We start from the raw sequence: 14,541 nt of genomic DNA on the forward strand, positions 1-14,541 counted from the left end.
ACTTAAAGCCGTTTCTGCCGTATTTCCAGGTTCTGACTGGGCCGACTTTGAAGAAGACTGGTTATAGGTGTCTGATTACACCCATGGTTGCTGACAGTAACTTACAACTTTCCCCTCTCCGATTTCGTTGTTGGCAGTCGTCTTGCTATCATAGACAACTCAGGAGTGCTGACGTTCTTTGACTTGGACGTGCCGGTGACAGACAGCACGGGACAGCAGGTCACTGGCGAGCTGCTAAAACTGGAGCGCAAAGATGTCTGGGATATGAAGTGGGCCAAAGATAATCCTGACTTGTTCGCAATGATGGAGAAGACAAGGATGTACGTGTTCAGAAACTTGGATCCCGAGGTAAAAACAAGACATGAGCATTAATGGTGCTTAAATAATGAGCCAACGATTAGGACCTGGATATTTCCCATTTGTTTCTGCAAGAGGTTTATTGATGTTGGCTGCATGAATTTCTGAAAGTAAACAGAAACATTTCTGTAGAGTTTTAAAATATTTGGTCTTAAGGGGGAGTGATATTTATTTTTAAAATATTCTCTACTTCCTCTGAAAGGCACTTCCTAGCATTTTCCTCTGTTCTTCTTGTAATGATGATTATTGGCTATGTAGTCTTCATTTTTTTCTGTCAAAGTTAAAAAAATGGGTGGCTTATTTATCATAATTGCTTAAAATAACCTAATGAAAAAAGCGTGGATTTGAAATTGCCTTGGCCTTCCATTTCCTTTTTCCTGTGGATCCAGCTGGCCTCCTTCACCGCACAGGCCCTGGCAGCCACTAGTCCATGCTCTCTCTCGCCCCGACAGCCTTACGAATGTGCAGGTGCAGGCTGTGGTTTGTCTGCGCTCTCCGGGGTACAGGGAAGCCCCTGTCTCACTCACTTTAAAGTCATGTTCTGGTTTTCTCCTTGCGGTTCACATCAGCTCATTTTTAGGCTCTGAGTTTCCCTGTCGCTTGGTCTGCCGTGGATCAGCTGTTAACTGTTGCGTTTAGGAAATGCAGCATAACTTGAGTGGTGGCCATCATTAACAAGATAACTCCTTTAAACAGTTAGTGGAGCTTCAGTTTGGAATTTTCTGTACCCCGCTAAGGTAAATAATAAGAGATGAGTTAATAAATGTTTAGGTCATTAATTGTTGTTGGTGTGGACCTGTAGTTTTCTCCTTGGGAAGAAGCTGCATGTTTGGGCCCCTGAGCTGCTCGTCTGTATAATTTATTTGTTGGTAAAGTATTGACCTCTTTAATCTTCTAAATTATTTTTACATTTCCCCACTTGAGCCCTACATGGTCTTTGGGTTGGCAAATGACCTGAAGAAAATGGCTCCGAAAGGTTTTGTTAAAGCTGGTAGGTTCTTGAAGATCTGCGTGTGTCATTTTTAGACCCCGAGTGATGATTCAGAGCACAGGCGTTCGTTTGACCTGTGAGCACAGCCCCTTCCAAGGGCCTGCGGGAATTCGACCCTTGCCACAAGGCAGGTGTGGGAATTTCACAGGTGACTGCAGGGTAACCTTGAAGATGGAGGTGGAACACCTCGTGAAAGTTGCAGTCCTTTTCCCCCTCCGTGGAGATTATGACTAGGTACAGTTGTACTGACTCCGAAATCATTTCCTGGAGAGTGAGGGTGCTGGGCCTGCCTGCTCGGAGTGTGTGTGTAGCATCACGGAGAGTGCAGCGCCAAGTGCAGCCTTTGCCTGTGGCAAGTGTTTCTGAAGTAGTTTTAACAGAACAGCCTTCTTTTTAAGTTTGAGTTTGCTGTCTGGCTTGGCAAGTGCTTCGGTTTCTATTAGATTTATGGCTAGGAGAATTTTTATAACCTCGCCCTTGCCTGGATGTCTTCACGACGCACGCCGTACTGCTCTGCTCCCTCCTGAGGATGCTGGCACTGCTCCGCCGTTCACCCCCAGCCGACTGGTCGTGGAGGACGCACCCTTCGCCACGGAGCTCGGCGCAGCTCCTTCAGACACACGTGCTGGGCCCTTGTTCCTGCGGGAGCTGCTGTTTGGCAGTTCGTGCCGAACACGGTTTTCTCCGTTTGAGTGTTGTCGTGAGTTCTAAATTTGCACCTTCCTTTACGTCGTAAACTCTTCTCCAAATTGCATGTGAGAAAGGGTGCCATTGGTGTGCGGAGTTCTAATTCACTGACAAGGCACATTTTCTTTGAGAATTAGGAGATGAGAATTTTATTTTACTTTTTTAAGTATACTATATTGATTATGCTATTACGATTGTCCCATTTTTTCCTCCCCTTTCTCCCCCTCGGCCCTGTACTGCCCCTCACACCTGCACCCCCTGCCCTTCTTAGTTCACGTCCATGGGTTGCACATAAGTTCTTTGGCTTCTCCATTTCCTATACTCTTCTTAACTCCCCCTGCCTATTTTGTACCTACCATTTATGCTTCTTATTCCCTGCACCTTTTCTTCCATTCTCCTCTGTCCCCCCTCCCCAGTGATAACCCTCCATGTGATCTCCGTTTCTGTGTTTCTGCTCCTGTTCTAGTTGTTTGCTAAATTTGTTTTTGCTTTTGTTTTTTAGGTTCAGTTGTTGATACTTGTGAGTTTGTTGTCATTTTACTGTTCTTATTTTTGATCATCTTTTTTTCTTCATATAATAAGGCTCGGTGATGATGAACTCCTTTAACTTGACCTTATCTGTGAAGAATTTTACTTGCCCTTCCATTCTAAATGATAGCTTTGCTGGATAGAGTCATCTTGGATGTAGGTCCTTGTTTCATGACTTTGAATGCTTCTTTCCAGCCCCTTCTTCCCTGTTTCTTTTGAGAAATCAGCTGATAAGACTTATGGGAACTCCTTTGTAGGTAACTCTCTCCTTTTCTCATGCTGTTTTTAAGATTCTCTCCTTATCTTTAATCTTGGATAATTTAATTATGATGTGTCTTGGTGTATTCCTCTTTGGGTCCAGTTTCTTTGGGACTCTGAACTTTTGGGCATCTATTTCTTTCACCAGATTGGGAGAGTTTTCCTTCATTATTTTTTCAAATAAGCTTTCAATTTCTTGCTTTTTCTCTTCTCCTTCTCCTTTTTCTTTTCTTCTTCTTCTTCTCCTATGACTCAGATATTAGAACATTTAAAGTTGTCCTGGAGGTTCCTAAGCTGCTTCTCCTATTTTTGCATTCTTGTTTCTTCAAACTGTTCTGGCTGAATGTTTGTTTCTTCCTTCTGCTCCAAATCGTTGATTTGAGTCCCAGTTTCCTTCCCATCACTGTTGGTTCCCTGTGTATTTTTCTTTACTTCACTTCTCATAGCCTTCACTTTTTCCTCTATTTTGTGTCCATACTCAATCACTTCTGTGAACATCCTGATTAGCAGTGTTTTGAACTCTGCATCTGATAGGTTGGCTATCTCCTTGTCGCTTAGTTCTTCTTCTAGAGTTTTGATCTGTTCTTTCATTTGGGCCATATTTCTTGGTTTGGGTGCACCTGTTATGTTGTAAGACATGGAGCCTTAGGCATTGGCCAGGGTGGGGTGGTCCACATCACTGTGTTTTGGGGGAGGGGTCCCAGAGAGAACAATGCTGCTTGCTAGGATGTTAGTTGGCTTTCAGTCACTTCCCCTGCTACCCACAAGCAAATTAGGCTCTTCTGATGCTAATTCTGGGGCGAGGGGGCTGTGTACATTCTAGGACCCTGTGAGTGTTTTCCAACAAACTCTCTTGTGATGCAAGGAGTTTCTCCTGCAGCAGTCCCCACAGGTTTTTATAGCCAGAGGTTTTGACACTTCAGTTTCCCTGCACTGGAACCCTGGATTGTGTGGTCTGTCTTGCTCCCCGGTTGTTCCTCCTGGTTTATCTGCACGTGAATGTGGGGCCACCTGGTCTGACAGCAGCTGCCTCACACCTGGTCCCCTTGCCGCAGGTCACTTCCCCGGCTGCCCGTCTCAGCCCCTCCTGCCGATCTGGGTGAATGTTTCTTTAGCTCCTTGGTTGTTGAACTTCCATGCAGTTTGGTTTTCTGGCAGTTCTGGTTGTTTTTTGTTTTTAAATTTGTTGTTATCCTTATTTTGGTTGTGCAAGGAAGCAAAACGTATCTACCTATGCTTCCATCCAGGAAATGAGAATTTTAATATTGATATTTCCTGCGTGATCATTTTCACCCCCAGGGACCCCTCAAGGTACTGAGTCAGCCCTTTTATTCTTTTTCTTGGATCTTCCCTCTCATTGGTACTCCTGTTCATATTCATCTTTCTTTCATATCACATATTTTTAATCCACCAGGCTATCATTTTTGTACATTTGCTTCCTTTCCAGACAAGGGATTTCCAAACTTTTGAATACATATCTTTTTATTGAACACATTACCTTTGCGTAAAACAACCTCCTTTTCTGAGAAAATAAAGGGATCTCATAATTTTTCTCATGTAATTTCACTATTTCAGTTAATAATTTCTACTTTTCAAAAGAAAATATACATTTTAAAATCTAATTAACATATATAATAATGTACTTATAGGGCCTCATTCTTAAACCTAGACATACTAAACTCAAACTGAATATGATTCAGATTTTACTCAAACTAAATATGGTTTTTATTTTCACCATTTTGGTATCTTCCTATAAAAATTTCTGTAGTTTCTATCATATATGAAGGACTTTCAGAGTGATATATGTGATAATGTAATTTCATTTGGAATTTGGTTACTTTCTGTTTCATCATGACATACATTATTACACACATATTTTTAAACATTACATTCTGGCACTTTTTCTGTAGCCAGACCACCTCATCCTATTCTTTTTCCAGTGTTCTCGGAGGTAGTAAGTATATTGGGCATTCATTTCTTTTGGTTTGTATATTCATGCCTATTGTTTCTGCTGGGAATTTAGGGTAGCTACTTGACAATATTCATTTACTATAGCTTATTTCTATAAGCCTTATAATACTGGGATAAGAGACAGACACATAATAGACTCAAGTGTTTACATATTGGCAAACTAAATCTTCTCATGTAGAAAATCTATCAGGAATGCTTTCTGGCTAATGTTTACAGAGGACAGATTTTTCATGTATGTGTGTACTTAAATACAAATATAGTTTTTGTGAATTTTATTGAGTTAAATTTAATGTCAAATACCATGAATAAAAATTATTAAGCTTTATAAAGCATTTTTGGATTAACCGAAAAATTTACACAGATATTAGATGTTAGTAGGGAATTAATATCAGTCATATAAGGTGTGGTAATACTAATGTGGCCGTGTGAGAGGACATCCTTTAGAGACACGAACTGAAATATTTAGGGATAAAATGTCATGGATTTTATAAATCTACTTTAAAATACTTTAGCCAAAAAATTGATGGAAGCTTATTAACCAAAATGTTAATAATTATTTAGTTGATGGGTATATGGGTGTTTATGACATCCTTTCTACTATTCTGTTGGTTTGAAAATTTGATAATAAAACTTAAAATCATGATATGTTAAGGAGGGGAAATTTTATATAATTAAGTATAACATTTGTTTTTGTCTTTCAAGGAACCCATTCAGACTTCTGGATATATTTGTAACTTTGAGGACTTAGAAATTAAATCTGTTTTGTTGGACGAGATACTAAAGGTAATTCTTTTTTTTCATGAGTCCTTTTTCCAAAGGCAGTTCTTAAAAAACAATTATATTTCTGCTGCCTGCCTGACCGGGATTCATTTCTGCCCCGTGCAGCGCAGTGTGGTGGTTAGGAGTGCGGGGTGAGGGGTCGGACGTAGCTGGCGCCCAGCTCTGCGCTGCCAGTCGTCACCCTTGACAGAGCCTCCTTCGCCTGTTTGAGTTTCCTTCCCTGTTCACAGACCTCGGTTTTCAGCCTCTCTGAAATATGGACAATGATGGCACCTTTCACTATATAGTTTAAAATGCGTGAAAAGCACTGAGCACAGTGCTAAGAGCTCAAAAAATGGCAGCTAGTTGCTGTCATTGGTTTTAGGTTAATAACAAAGCAGTTCTGAAGAAACACCTGACAATTTAGTTCTAGGACACTCGAATAACCTTTTTTCCAAAGTTCACTATCTTTTCATTTTTTTTTGCTGGTGTTTAAAAATAATCCATTTCTGGTTCCGGATAGAATCTTTTTTCTCTAAGACTATACTGAGTGCAGTTTTAGCTTCATTTTATCCAAAACATTTATTTTTGGTATGTACCTCATGTATTTTTTGGAATTAGGACAGATTTTAAATTTCCAGAAGTTAGTTGCAGTTTGTAGCATGTTTTCATATGTAAGTTACAGCCATTTTATTATGAATTTTTTTTTTCCTGTGTCATGAGTACCCTACAGGAGCAGGATGGGCCCCCGTCCAAAGTTTGGTCTGGTTGTCAAGAGTGATGACCCCACAGACACCAAGAACATGGGAGAAGGTCATTACTTGCTTAATGAGGCTTTTGGGGAGAAAGGGCAGGCATCTCAAGCTGGTCTGAAAATGGCTTGAGAGACCAGGGCAGGGAGACTGGCTTGAGGTTTTTGGTAGTTACAGGGTAGTTGTTCAGTAAATCTTTTGAGAAAGAGGACAAACAAAAGGCCTTATATCTTCATTCATAAGAGAGGAAAAGGGAAAATACATATTCTCTGGTGTTATGTATTCAGTTTAAATAGCACAATAACTGTGGGAACAAGTTCAATTCTGTGCAAGCCTAATACCTTAAACAGGCACAGGTTGTTTTTTTTTAAGATTTTATTTATTTATTTTTAGAGAGGGAAGGGAAGGAGAAAGAGAGAGAGAGAGAGAGAAACATCAATGTGCAGTTGCTGGGGGCCGTGGCCTGCAACCCAGGCATGTACCCTGACTCGGAATCGAACCTGTGATGCTTTGGTTTGCAGCCCGTGCTCAATCCACTGAGCTACGCCAGCCAGGGTTACAGGTCTTTTTCCTTACTCTTTGCAGAAGTGCTGCCCACACAGAGAAGAGCCACGTGCTCCCATTTGGAGAGCATATAATCCTAGATTGCAGGAATACCGCAGACTTCACTTTTGATGTTTGACTGCCGACAGCTTTTAAGCTTCACCCCTCACCCTGCACCCTTCCCCTCCAGCCTCACATCGCGGCAGGCTGATTGGAAAGCCCAGGTGCTCCCTCCTTTGTCAGCGGCACATAGATTTCATAGAACAGATAAATGGACAGAAGTAATCTTGTAAAAATGGCATTGTTGCACAATCTACCTTTTTAGTGTTAATTTTAATTTAATAACTGGGAAGTGAACTTGAAGGAATTGTAGGACTTTAGGTAATTTTTTCAGTACAAACAATACCATTTTTTTGAGTTAAGAAAAAATGTATAAAAAACTAAGCAGTGTATTACCAGTATGTTTACTACATTTTCTCTGTAAATGAATCCTTAATTTTGATTAATCTTTTAGTTGGCTGGATTTAAATTTTTTGTAATTTTTTTAAGAAAGGCTCATCATTGCTGATTAGCTTAAGGTCTAGAATGTTTGAAAACACCTACAGTGTCATTGCTCTGATGATTGCATTGGCTTCTGTGAAGGATTTAAAAATACATGTAAGTAAATCGGTCAGGTGGACTTGAAGACTCTCGATACACTGCACGCCGTTTTGTGTATGTGTATTAGGACAAAGAACACGTGCAGTGCCGTTGCCCCGCTTCCTGGCAGGAGGTGCGGAGCTGCACGAGACACCCCGTTCTCCGTGCCGGTTTTGCTCTCTGTCCGACTTTCTACGAGCAAACCCTAAAGGAAGGAATATCGTCGCGCCTTCCTCTGGGGCCGTGTTCACCAGGAAACACTTAGCTGAACTATGGATTCCGATAAAAATTCAGTTTAAGAAATAACTCGACTGTTGTACACCTAAACTGATGCCGTGTTATGTGTCAGTTATGTCTCAGTAAAACAGGAGAAAAAGGAAATAACATGAGAAATTTCTTGGAGGACTAGAGAAGAAGGAATGCAAAAGGGAAAGGAAGGGAATTAACAGTGACTAATGTACTTCACATGAAATGTTCTGTGCATGTTACATGTTGTGTTCCTTTGTTGCTGTCATCGTGGTACATGGGCACAGACCTCGTTTTCAGATGAGGAAGGCTCTTAGTGGGTAAAATGAAATTTCTTGGAGGACTAGAGAAGGAGGAATGCAAAAGGGAAAGGAAGGGAATTAACAGTGAAGGGAATTAATTTACCTAAAAGTTACCTGCTCATTGACGCAGCAAATGCTTATCGACAGTAAGACACAGTTCCTGGCCTCAAGCAGACCAGAAACGCAGCAAGTGGAAAAGGGTCGGGCATGCTGTGGACCCGTCAGTGGGGGTATCCCTGCAAAGGTCTGGAGCGAGAGAGCATTACCGGGTCGGTTCTGAGACCGGATAATGTGAGCAGCACAGCCAGCCATTGTGCCGAATATTTGGTGTATGTTATCTTGTTGAATCCTCAGCCATTGTGCCAGGTATTTGGTGCATGTTATCTCGTTGAATCCTCGTAACTCAAGGAAGTACGTTTGATTATCTCCATTTGTTCAGATGAACAATCTGGGGCTGGGAGGGAAAAACTAGTTTGCCGGTGACACCTGATTAGCAGCAGGCAAAGACGTGGTTTGAGTCCGAGCTGTCTGCCTGGCTTCGGGGCTGGTGGGTGTAATTGGCACAGATGAGGAAGGGGAGAGGGACGGGGGAGGGCCGCTCAGGTCCTGAGGGACCTCACGGGCTGTGCGGCTTGGACTTCCTCCTGGAGTCAGTGGGGGAGGGAAGCAGGAGAGTGACATCATGGGGTTTCTGTTTTGGGAAGATGATTTGGGTTTTTTGTGTGGGGAGGGGGCTAGGTAGGGCAGGCTCTGGAAAGAGTTACCACGTAGCCAGAAAGCAGTGGAATTAGGATTCGAGCCTACGTCTGTCTGAATGCCAGCCTCACACTCCTTCCATACTGCGTCCTACTTCGTCCCTGGGAGTTCCCAAGAACTTTCCCGTTTCTGGACACAGCGGTTTAGTGGCAGGGTGAGCGGGGGTGCCTGCGGTGACTCGGTTCTCCTCTTCAGAGACTCTGGCCTCTGGGGGCCACTGCTGTTTACACCCGGGGGCCCTGATTTTCTCGAGTGCTTCACTTTTCGTTACTTGGAACATGTAACATATTGCTGAGTTCATTATAGCTTCTTGCTTCCTTTCTTTGGACACTAGCTCTTTTCTTCTGCAAGACTTGCCTTCAGGGTTTTTTTTTTTTTGGTCTGTCTACTATATTACAAAAGAAAAGTGATGAATAAATACTAGCTCTTTCTCTCTTGTCTGCCTTTGCCCAGCAGCACGTGGAGCAAGCGCTTCATCGCCGCAGCCGGGAGGGCGGCGAAGGGGAGAGGGCCGGAGGCCCAGCCCGTGTTTGCCCGGCACTGGGGTCGAGAGGAGAGCACTGCCGGGGGGAAGACGGTTGAGCTGAGGGAAACAAGTTTCTCCTCTAGACTGGGACCCCCTCCCCCACTGCCCCTTGTTCCCCACAGGTAGCCTGACCGCCGCCGGAGGGATGCTTTTTACATAACTCAGAAGACCCACACCTGGGACTTTCTTCCGCGTTTTGCTTACAACATGGTGCAGTTTTTTTGTCAAACTGTAAAAAAGGAACATAGAGTCCAAAGGCAGCTATTCGAATTCCTTTCTTTTCACCTTTTCTTTTAGAACCCAGAACACCCAAACAAGGATTACATAGTTAACTTTGAGATTCGGTCCCTGCGAGATAGTCGAGCACTGATCGAGAAGGTTGGCATTGAAGATGCATCCCAGTTCATCGAGGACAACCCACACCCCCGACTGTGGTGCGTGAAAGGGGAAGCTCCTCCGGGCGTCTGCTGTCCGCTTTTAAAGCCTCGGCTCCGTGGTGTGCCTCTCGTGCCAGCCTCCCTGGGGACGGACCTCCTCTTCTTGCTCTTCTTTCTGAGATGGATTCACTTTAGATTTGGAAGAGCTCAAAATAAGCATGATATTCCATGAGACTTGTATAAAGTGTGTTAAAATAATCACTGCCCACCATGTTTCACTGGCAACCATGATTAGAATCATTGCATTCTAGTTCAGGACTTGCGTATCAGTAATTTGCAATCGACTTCTCTGATTCTTTTCTCCGAAGGCGCCTGCTGGCGGAAGCAGCCCTTCAGAAACTGGACTTGAACACGGCGGAGCAAGCATTCGTGCACTGCAAAGACTACCAAGGCATCAAGTTCGTGAAGCGCCTGGGCAACCTCCAGAGCGAGTCCATGAAGCAGGCGGAGGTCGCCGCCTACTTTGGCCGGTTCGAAGAGGCTGAGAGGATGTACCTCGATATGGACAGAAGGTCAGTGGTGCAGGTGCGGCCCCCCCGAGTGCTTCCCGAGTTGGCAGTGTTTTCATGAACGACGAATGTAACGTGGACTGACTGTACTGTGCCGTTTCCTGTAGAAATAGTTTCAGTTTGGATTGTGTCCTAGATATTATTCCACATGCCCCTCGTTAATTTACGGCTTGCAATTTGGGGGCAGTTTTCTTCTCAGTTTCTACACATGTGAACCGCCGGCCGTAGGAGATTGTTTCACTTGGTAGGAAAAATAATGGTGTGAATACAGAGACTGGGGGGCTTTTTGTCATTTATTACACAGTCCATTACTTGGCTTTGGGCCATTATTTGATTTTCTGTTGTCAGGGAGCACAGAATAAAAGTCAGACATATTTAGGGATTGAGTTTTATTCTTTCTATTTCACTTCAGATTTATGTAATGTATAAACTTCATTTCAGCTGTGAACATTATGTCTAATTTTCATGAATAATATTTGTACTTCCAGCAGATCCTTAATACAACTTGAGCCTTACACAGAGAGATAAAACCGAACATGTTTTTGTATGTTTGGTTTTTAAATAAGCCCGATCATATCTAGGAAACTGATGGAAAGAAGTGATTAGTATTTCATTATTTTGCTAAAGAAATTGGAAGTCTAGGGAAGTAAAAGGTGGGAAATTGTTTCCTCTTCCCTATTCTGTGTTCTCCCCTTTGCTTCCTACCTGGTCAGGTTAAGTTTCTGAAATGTTTGGAGATTTACCTTGTCTCCCTGTTCATTGCTGTGTATTCCCAAGTACCCTAGAATTGAACCTAGCACATAGTAGGCACTTGATAAATATGTCAAATGAACAAGTGAATGAATGGCCTTGGCTGGTGTGGCTCAGTGGATTGAGTGCTGGCCTGCAGACCAAAGGGTCACTGGTTCAGTTCCCAGTCAGGGCACATGCCTGGGTTGCGGGCCAGGTTCCCAGTAGGAGGCACATACGAGGCAACACACATTGATGTTTCTCTTCCTCTCTTTCTCCCTCCCTTCCCCTCTCTCTAAAAATAAAGAAGTAAAATCTTTTAAAAAAGACAAGTGAATGAATGACTGCCATTGTTTGCAGAGATCTCGCTATAGGCCTCCGGCTGAAGCTGGGAGACTGGTTCAGGGTCCTCCAGCTCCTGAAGACTGGATCCGGTGATGCCGATGACAGTCTCCTTGAACAGGCCCACAATGCCGTCGGGGACTACTTTGCTGACCGACAGAAGTGGTAAGTGACCTGTCTGGACTCCCTCAGCCACTCACCGGCACTTAAAATGCAGCTGCCTGCATACTCACCCATGAAGTAATACTTGGGAAATGGAGACCGGCCCCCTGGATCCTAAACCTCAGGTAGCTGTCGAGGCACGCTGGCGGGGGCGGGGCGGCACGAGAGGCTTGAGGTGGTCAGACGAGCGCAGGACTCTGGGGTTCCCAAGCCCACCGAGCTGGTGCTCAGCGGCAGGCGGCTCTTTGCTGTGGGGGCCTTCTGTGTGCAGTTCCAAGCCGCTCTGTGACCGATTTTCAAGAAATAAAAAAATAAAAACAGTATTTTATGTTGGCTTATTTTATCATTGTAGTTTATTTTCAGAAATCATTGGCTTGTATTCTTAAGTTTTCATTTAGATCCACATGTTTTTTTATTTCTGTCAGTGTTTGGAAGTGACACTGTGTATCGGATGAAAACAACATTAAGGCTATTCAAAGAATGTTGTAACTAAAAAATTCTTCACCATATTAGATTTTTTTTTCTCCCCGATTTATATGCTACAAAGACATTTTGTGACTGAGGATGTTGACTGGAATCAACTAGTGATTCTAATGAAGGAATGTGGTTTGGTGGAAGGCTGTTTATCAGGAGAGTCACATGAGCTTGCACAGTTTTCTTCTTTTCCCTCCACAGGTTGAATGCTGTGCAATATTACGTGCAAGGCCGAAACCAGGAACGCTTAGCCGAGTGCTACTACATGTTAGAAGATTACGAGGGATTGGAGAATCTTGCCAACTCACTTCCAGAAAACCACAAGTTACTTCCAGTAGGTATTGGAAATTTTAGTTCTTGAGGTTTTTAGTTTACTTTATAAGGTTTTTATGGTTTTTAAAAGTTTATTGATTTTAGAGAGAGAGAGGAAGGGAAGAAGGGAGGGAGGGAAAGAGAGAGACTGAGAGAAGGAAAGAAACACCCGTTTGTTGCTCCACTTATTTCTGCCTCCACTCGTTGACTCTTGTTTGTGACCTGACTGGGGATCGAACCTGCAGCCGTGGCCTACTGGGATGATGCGCTAACCAACTGAGCCACTTAGCCAGGGCCAAGGTTTCTGTGTTATTACCAGGAAGTGTCCTCTGTAACAAGGGAAATTTTAAATTAATCTATACTCTTACAGTTTCTTAGACATGGGGTTGGGCTTTTAACTGTTAAAACACTCTATCAATATTATAGAGTACTTGAAAATGGAAGGGAAAATTAATCATATTCTTGCTACTTTAACATGATTGCAGTTTTGTACAGTCTTGCTAGTTTTTAAAAGTAGTTTATTTTTATTGTATTTTTTCCATTACTATTTTTTCCCCTTATCCCTTTTAAGAAAGGGTTAAGGGTTGTAGGTTAAGACCTACAACCACTGGTCTTGCTGGTTTTATAAAATTGCTTTTAAAAGCCAGCTGGACACACGACACATTCACAGATAAAGCGCTGTGTTGTCGGAGAGCTGCTCCAGGGTAATCCATGCTGGGTCTGGCGGTCTGTGTGCGTGTGTGTGCGCTTGAAATTGAGTATAATGAGAGTTTTAAAAGATAGCTTGACTTTTATTGGCTTATATGTTAAAAAAGAGAAACTAAAAGCAGAGTTCTCTGGAACTTTGTTCTTTTCAAGCTTTTAATTGATTGTTGAATGACGTTAATGAGTTTGTATTTTATTTGTCTTATTATCTAAAACGTAAGTCACTGAGCCGTACAGTAACCTATAGAGTAAGCCGCTCTCAACTGCAGGGTCTACACATGTATCAGCTGTGAGTGCTGCCGTGAAAATTTTGTCTGGTAGCTAACAGGCGAGTCTAGACTTCTGGTAACTCAGTGTTATCTGCCGTGGATGAGAGCAGGTGTCCCTGTCGTAATGGCACGGCACACTCCCTTATTCCCAGTCCCGCGCGTGTTCTGGGGTGGGACAGAAACGGAAATCCCTGACAAGCCCGGGCAGGGCGCCGAGCCGCCCACGTGCGTGTCGTCTGTCGGGCGAGTCTGATGACGCGGGAAAGAAGTACCGCAGGGCAGGATCCAGAATAGTAATATTACTGAGCAAACACTAAGTAATCACAGCGCTGACAACAATTAAATAATTAAGTGATTAAAAATGTTAAATAGCACTGCACATTTTAAATCAAGTTTTGGAGCAGTTTTTAATAACATGGTAAACAATACATAATATTTAAGTGAGAAATTCAGGGTGCAAAGCTATATACAGGGTTGGGCAGAAGTCGGCCTACAGTTGTTCATACGGGAAGTAATACAGGAATTAGTGAGCGCTAGTGCGAGGGTAGACTGTGTTTCACGTACTCCCAGCTGTAAACCTCCCTTGCCCGCCCTGTACCGCATCACAGTACGTGCTCCGCCTCCCACACGCACGTATCCGGAGGAGGAAGACGGTAGGAAATTACATCAGACTGGAGAGGTCTCCTTGGGCAATAAAATTACCTTCAGTTTTGTGTTTTCTAATTTTATTTTTACCGTGAGGATGTATTATTTTATAATCAGAAAAATATGGCTGTTACTTTAAAAAAGATAGTTGGACTCCCTTCAGGTGGTAGAGTGGAGGACTGTAGGTGTATAAAAAAGATAGCTGGATACAAAATGTACTTTTATGATATTCCCCAAAGTATTTTAAAAGTAGAGGTGGAGCGAGAGAAACTCTGGCCAATTAGATACTCAGAAGGACAAAAAAAAAACACAAACAAACTCTGGAGGTGGGAAGTACAGCCACTCGGGAGGAGTGACGGGCGTTTGCTGTGGCTCTCCCTCCTGCCACCGCCCTCTGGGGGCTCTGTTTTGGGTCCAGCATCCTGACCCAATTGGGCAGCTTGTCTGGGGCATCCTCCTCTGTGGACGCATTGGAGAGCTCTGTGAATGGGTTCCCTAGGCCTCGCGTGAGCAATCACCTTTGACTGCACCATCTCTTGCCTTAAAGGTTTTTCCTACCCACCAGTGCGGGGCTTATTTTAGAACTTAATGTTGCAGTAAAGAGGCTTCTGAACCGAGAAAGACAAGAGTGCAGGAGCTGCA

At 43.3% G+C, this 14,541-nt stretch overlaps 1 protein-coding gene across 2 annotated transcripts in view; it reads left to right on the top strand.

Annotated features, from left to right (window-relative positions):
* WDR35 (WD repeat domain 35) overlaps nucleotides 1-14,541 on the top strand; it is a 58,985-nt gene that overhangs the window by 33,897 nt on the left and 10,547 nt on the right. For both annotated transcript variants that reach the window (XM_045844585.1, XM_045844586.1), the window contains 6 exons: nucleotides 138-348; nucleotides 5,495-5,575; nucleotides 9,613-9,749; nucleotides 10,061-10,264; nucleotides 11,351-11,497; nucleotides 12,170-12,302. In XM_045844585.1, coding sequence (XP_045700541.1) covers nucleotides 138-348; nucleotides 5,495-5,575; nucleotides 9,613-9,749; nucleotides 10,061-10,264; nucleotides 11,351-11,497; nucleotides 12,170-12,302 — 913 coding nt within the window. The remainder of the gene's footprint in view (nucleotides 1-137; nucleotides 349-5,494; nucleotides 5,576-9,612; nucleotides 9,750-10,060; nucleotides 10,265-11,350; nucleotides 11,498-12,169; nucleotides 12,303-14,541) is intronic.

Source organism: Phyllostomus hastatus, unplaced genomic scaffold, assembly GCF_019186645.2.
Source record: "Phyllostomus hastatus isolate PE091 unplaced genomic scaffold, TTU_PhHast_1.1 phas_contig_402, whole genome shotgun sequence".
Lineage (NCBI taxonomy): Eukaryota > Metazoa > Chordata > Mammalia > Chiroptera > Phyllostomidae > Phyllostomus > Phyllostomus hastatus.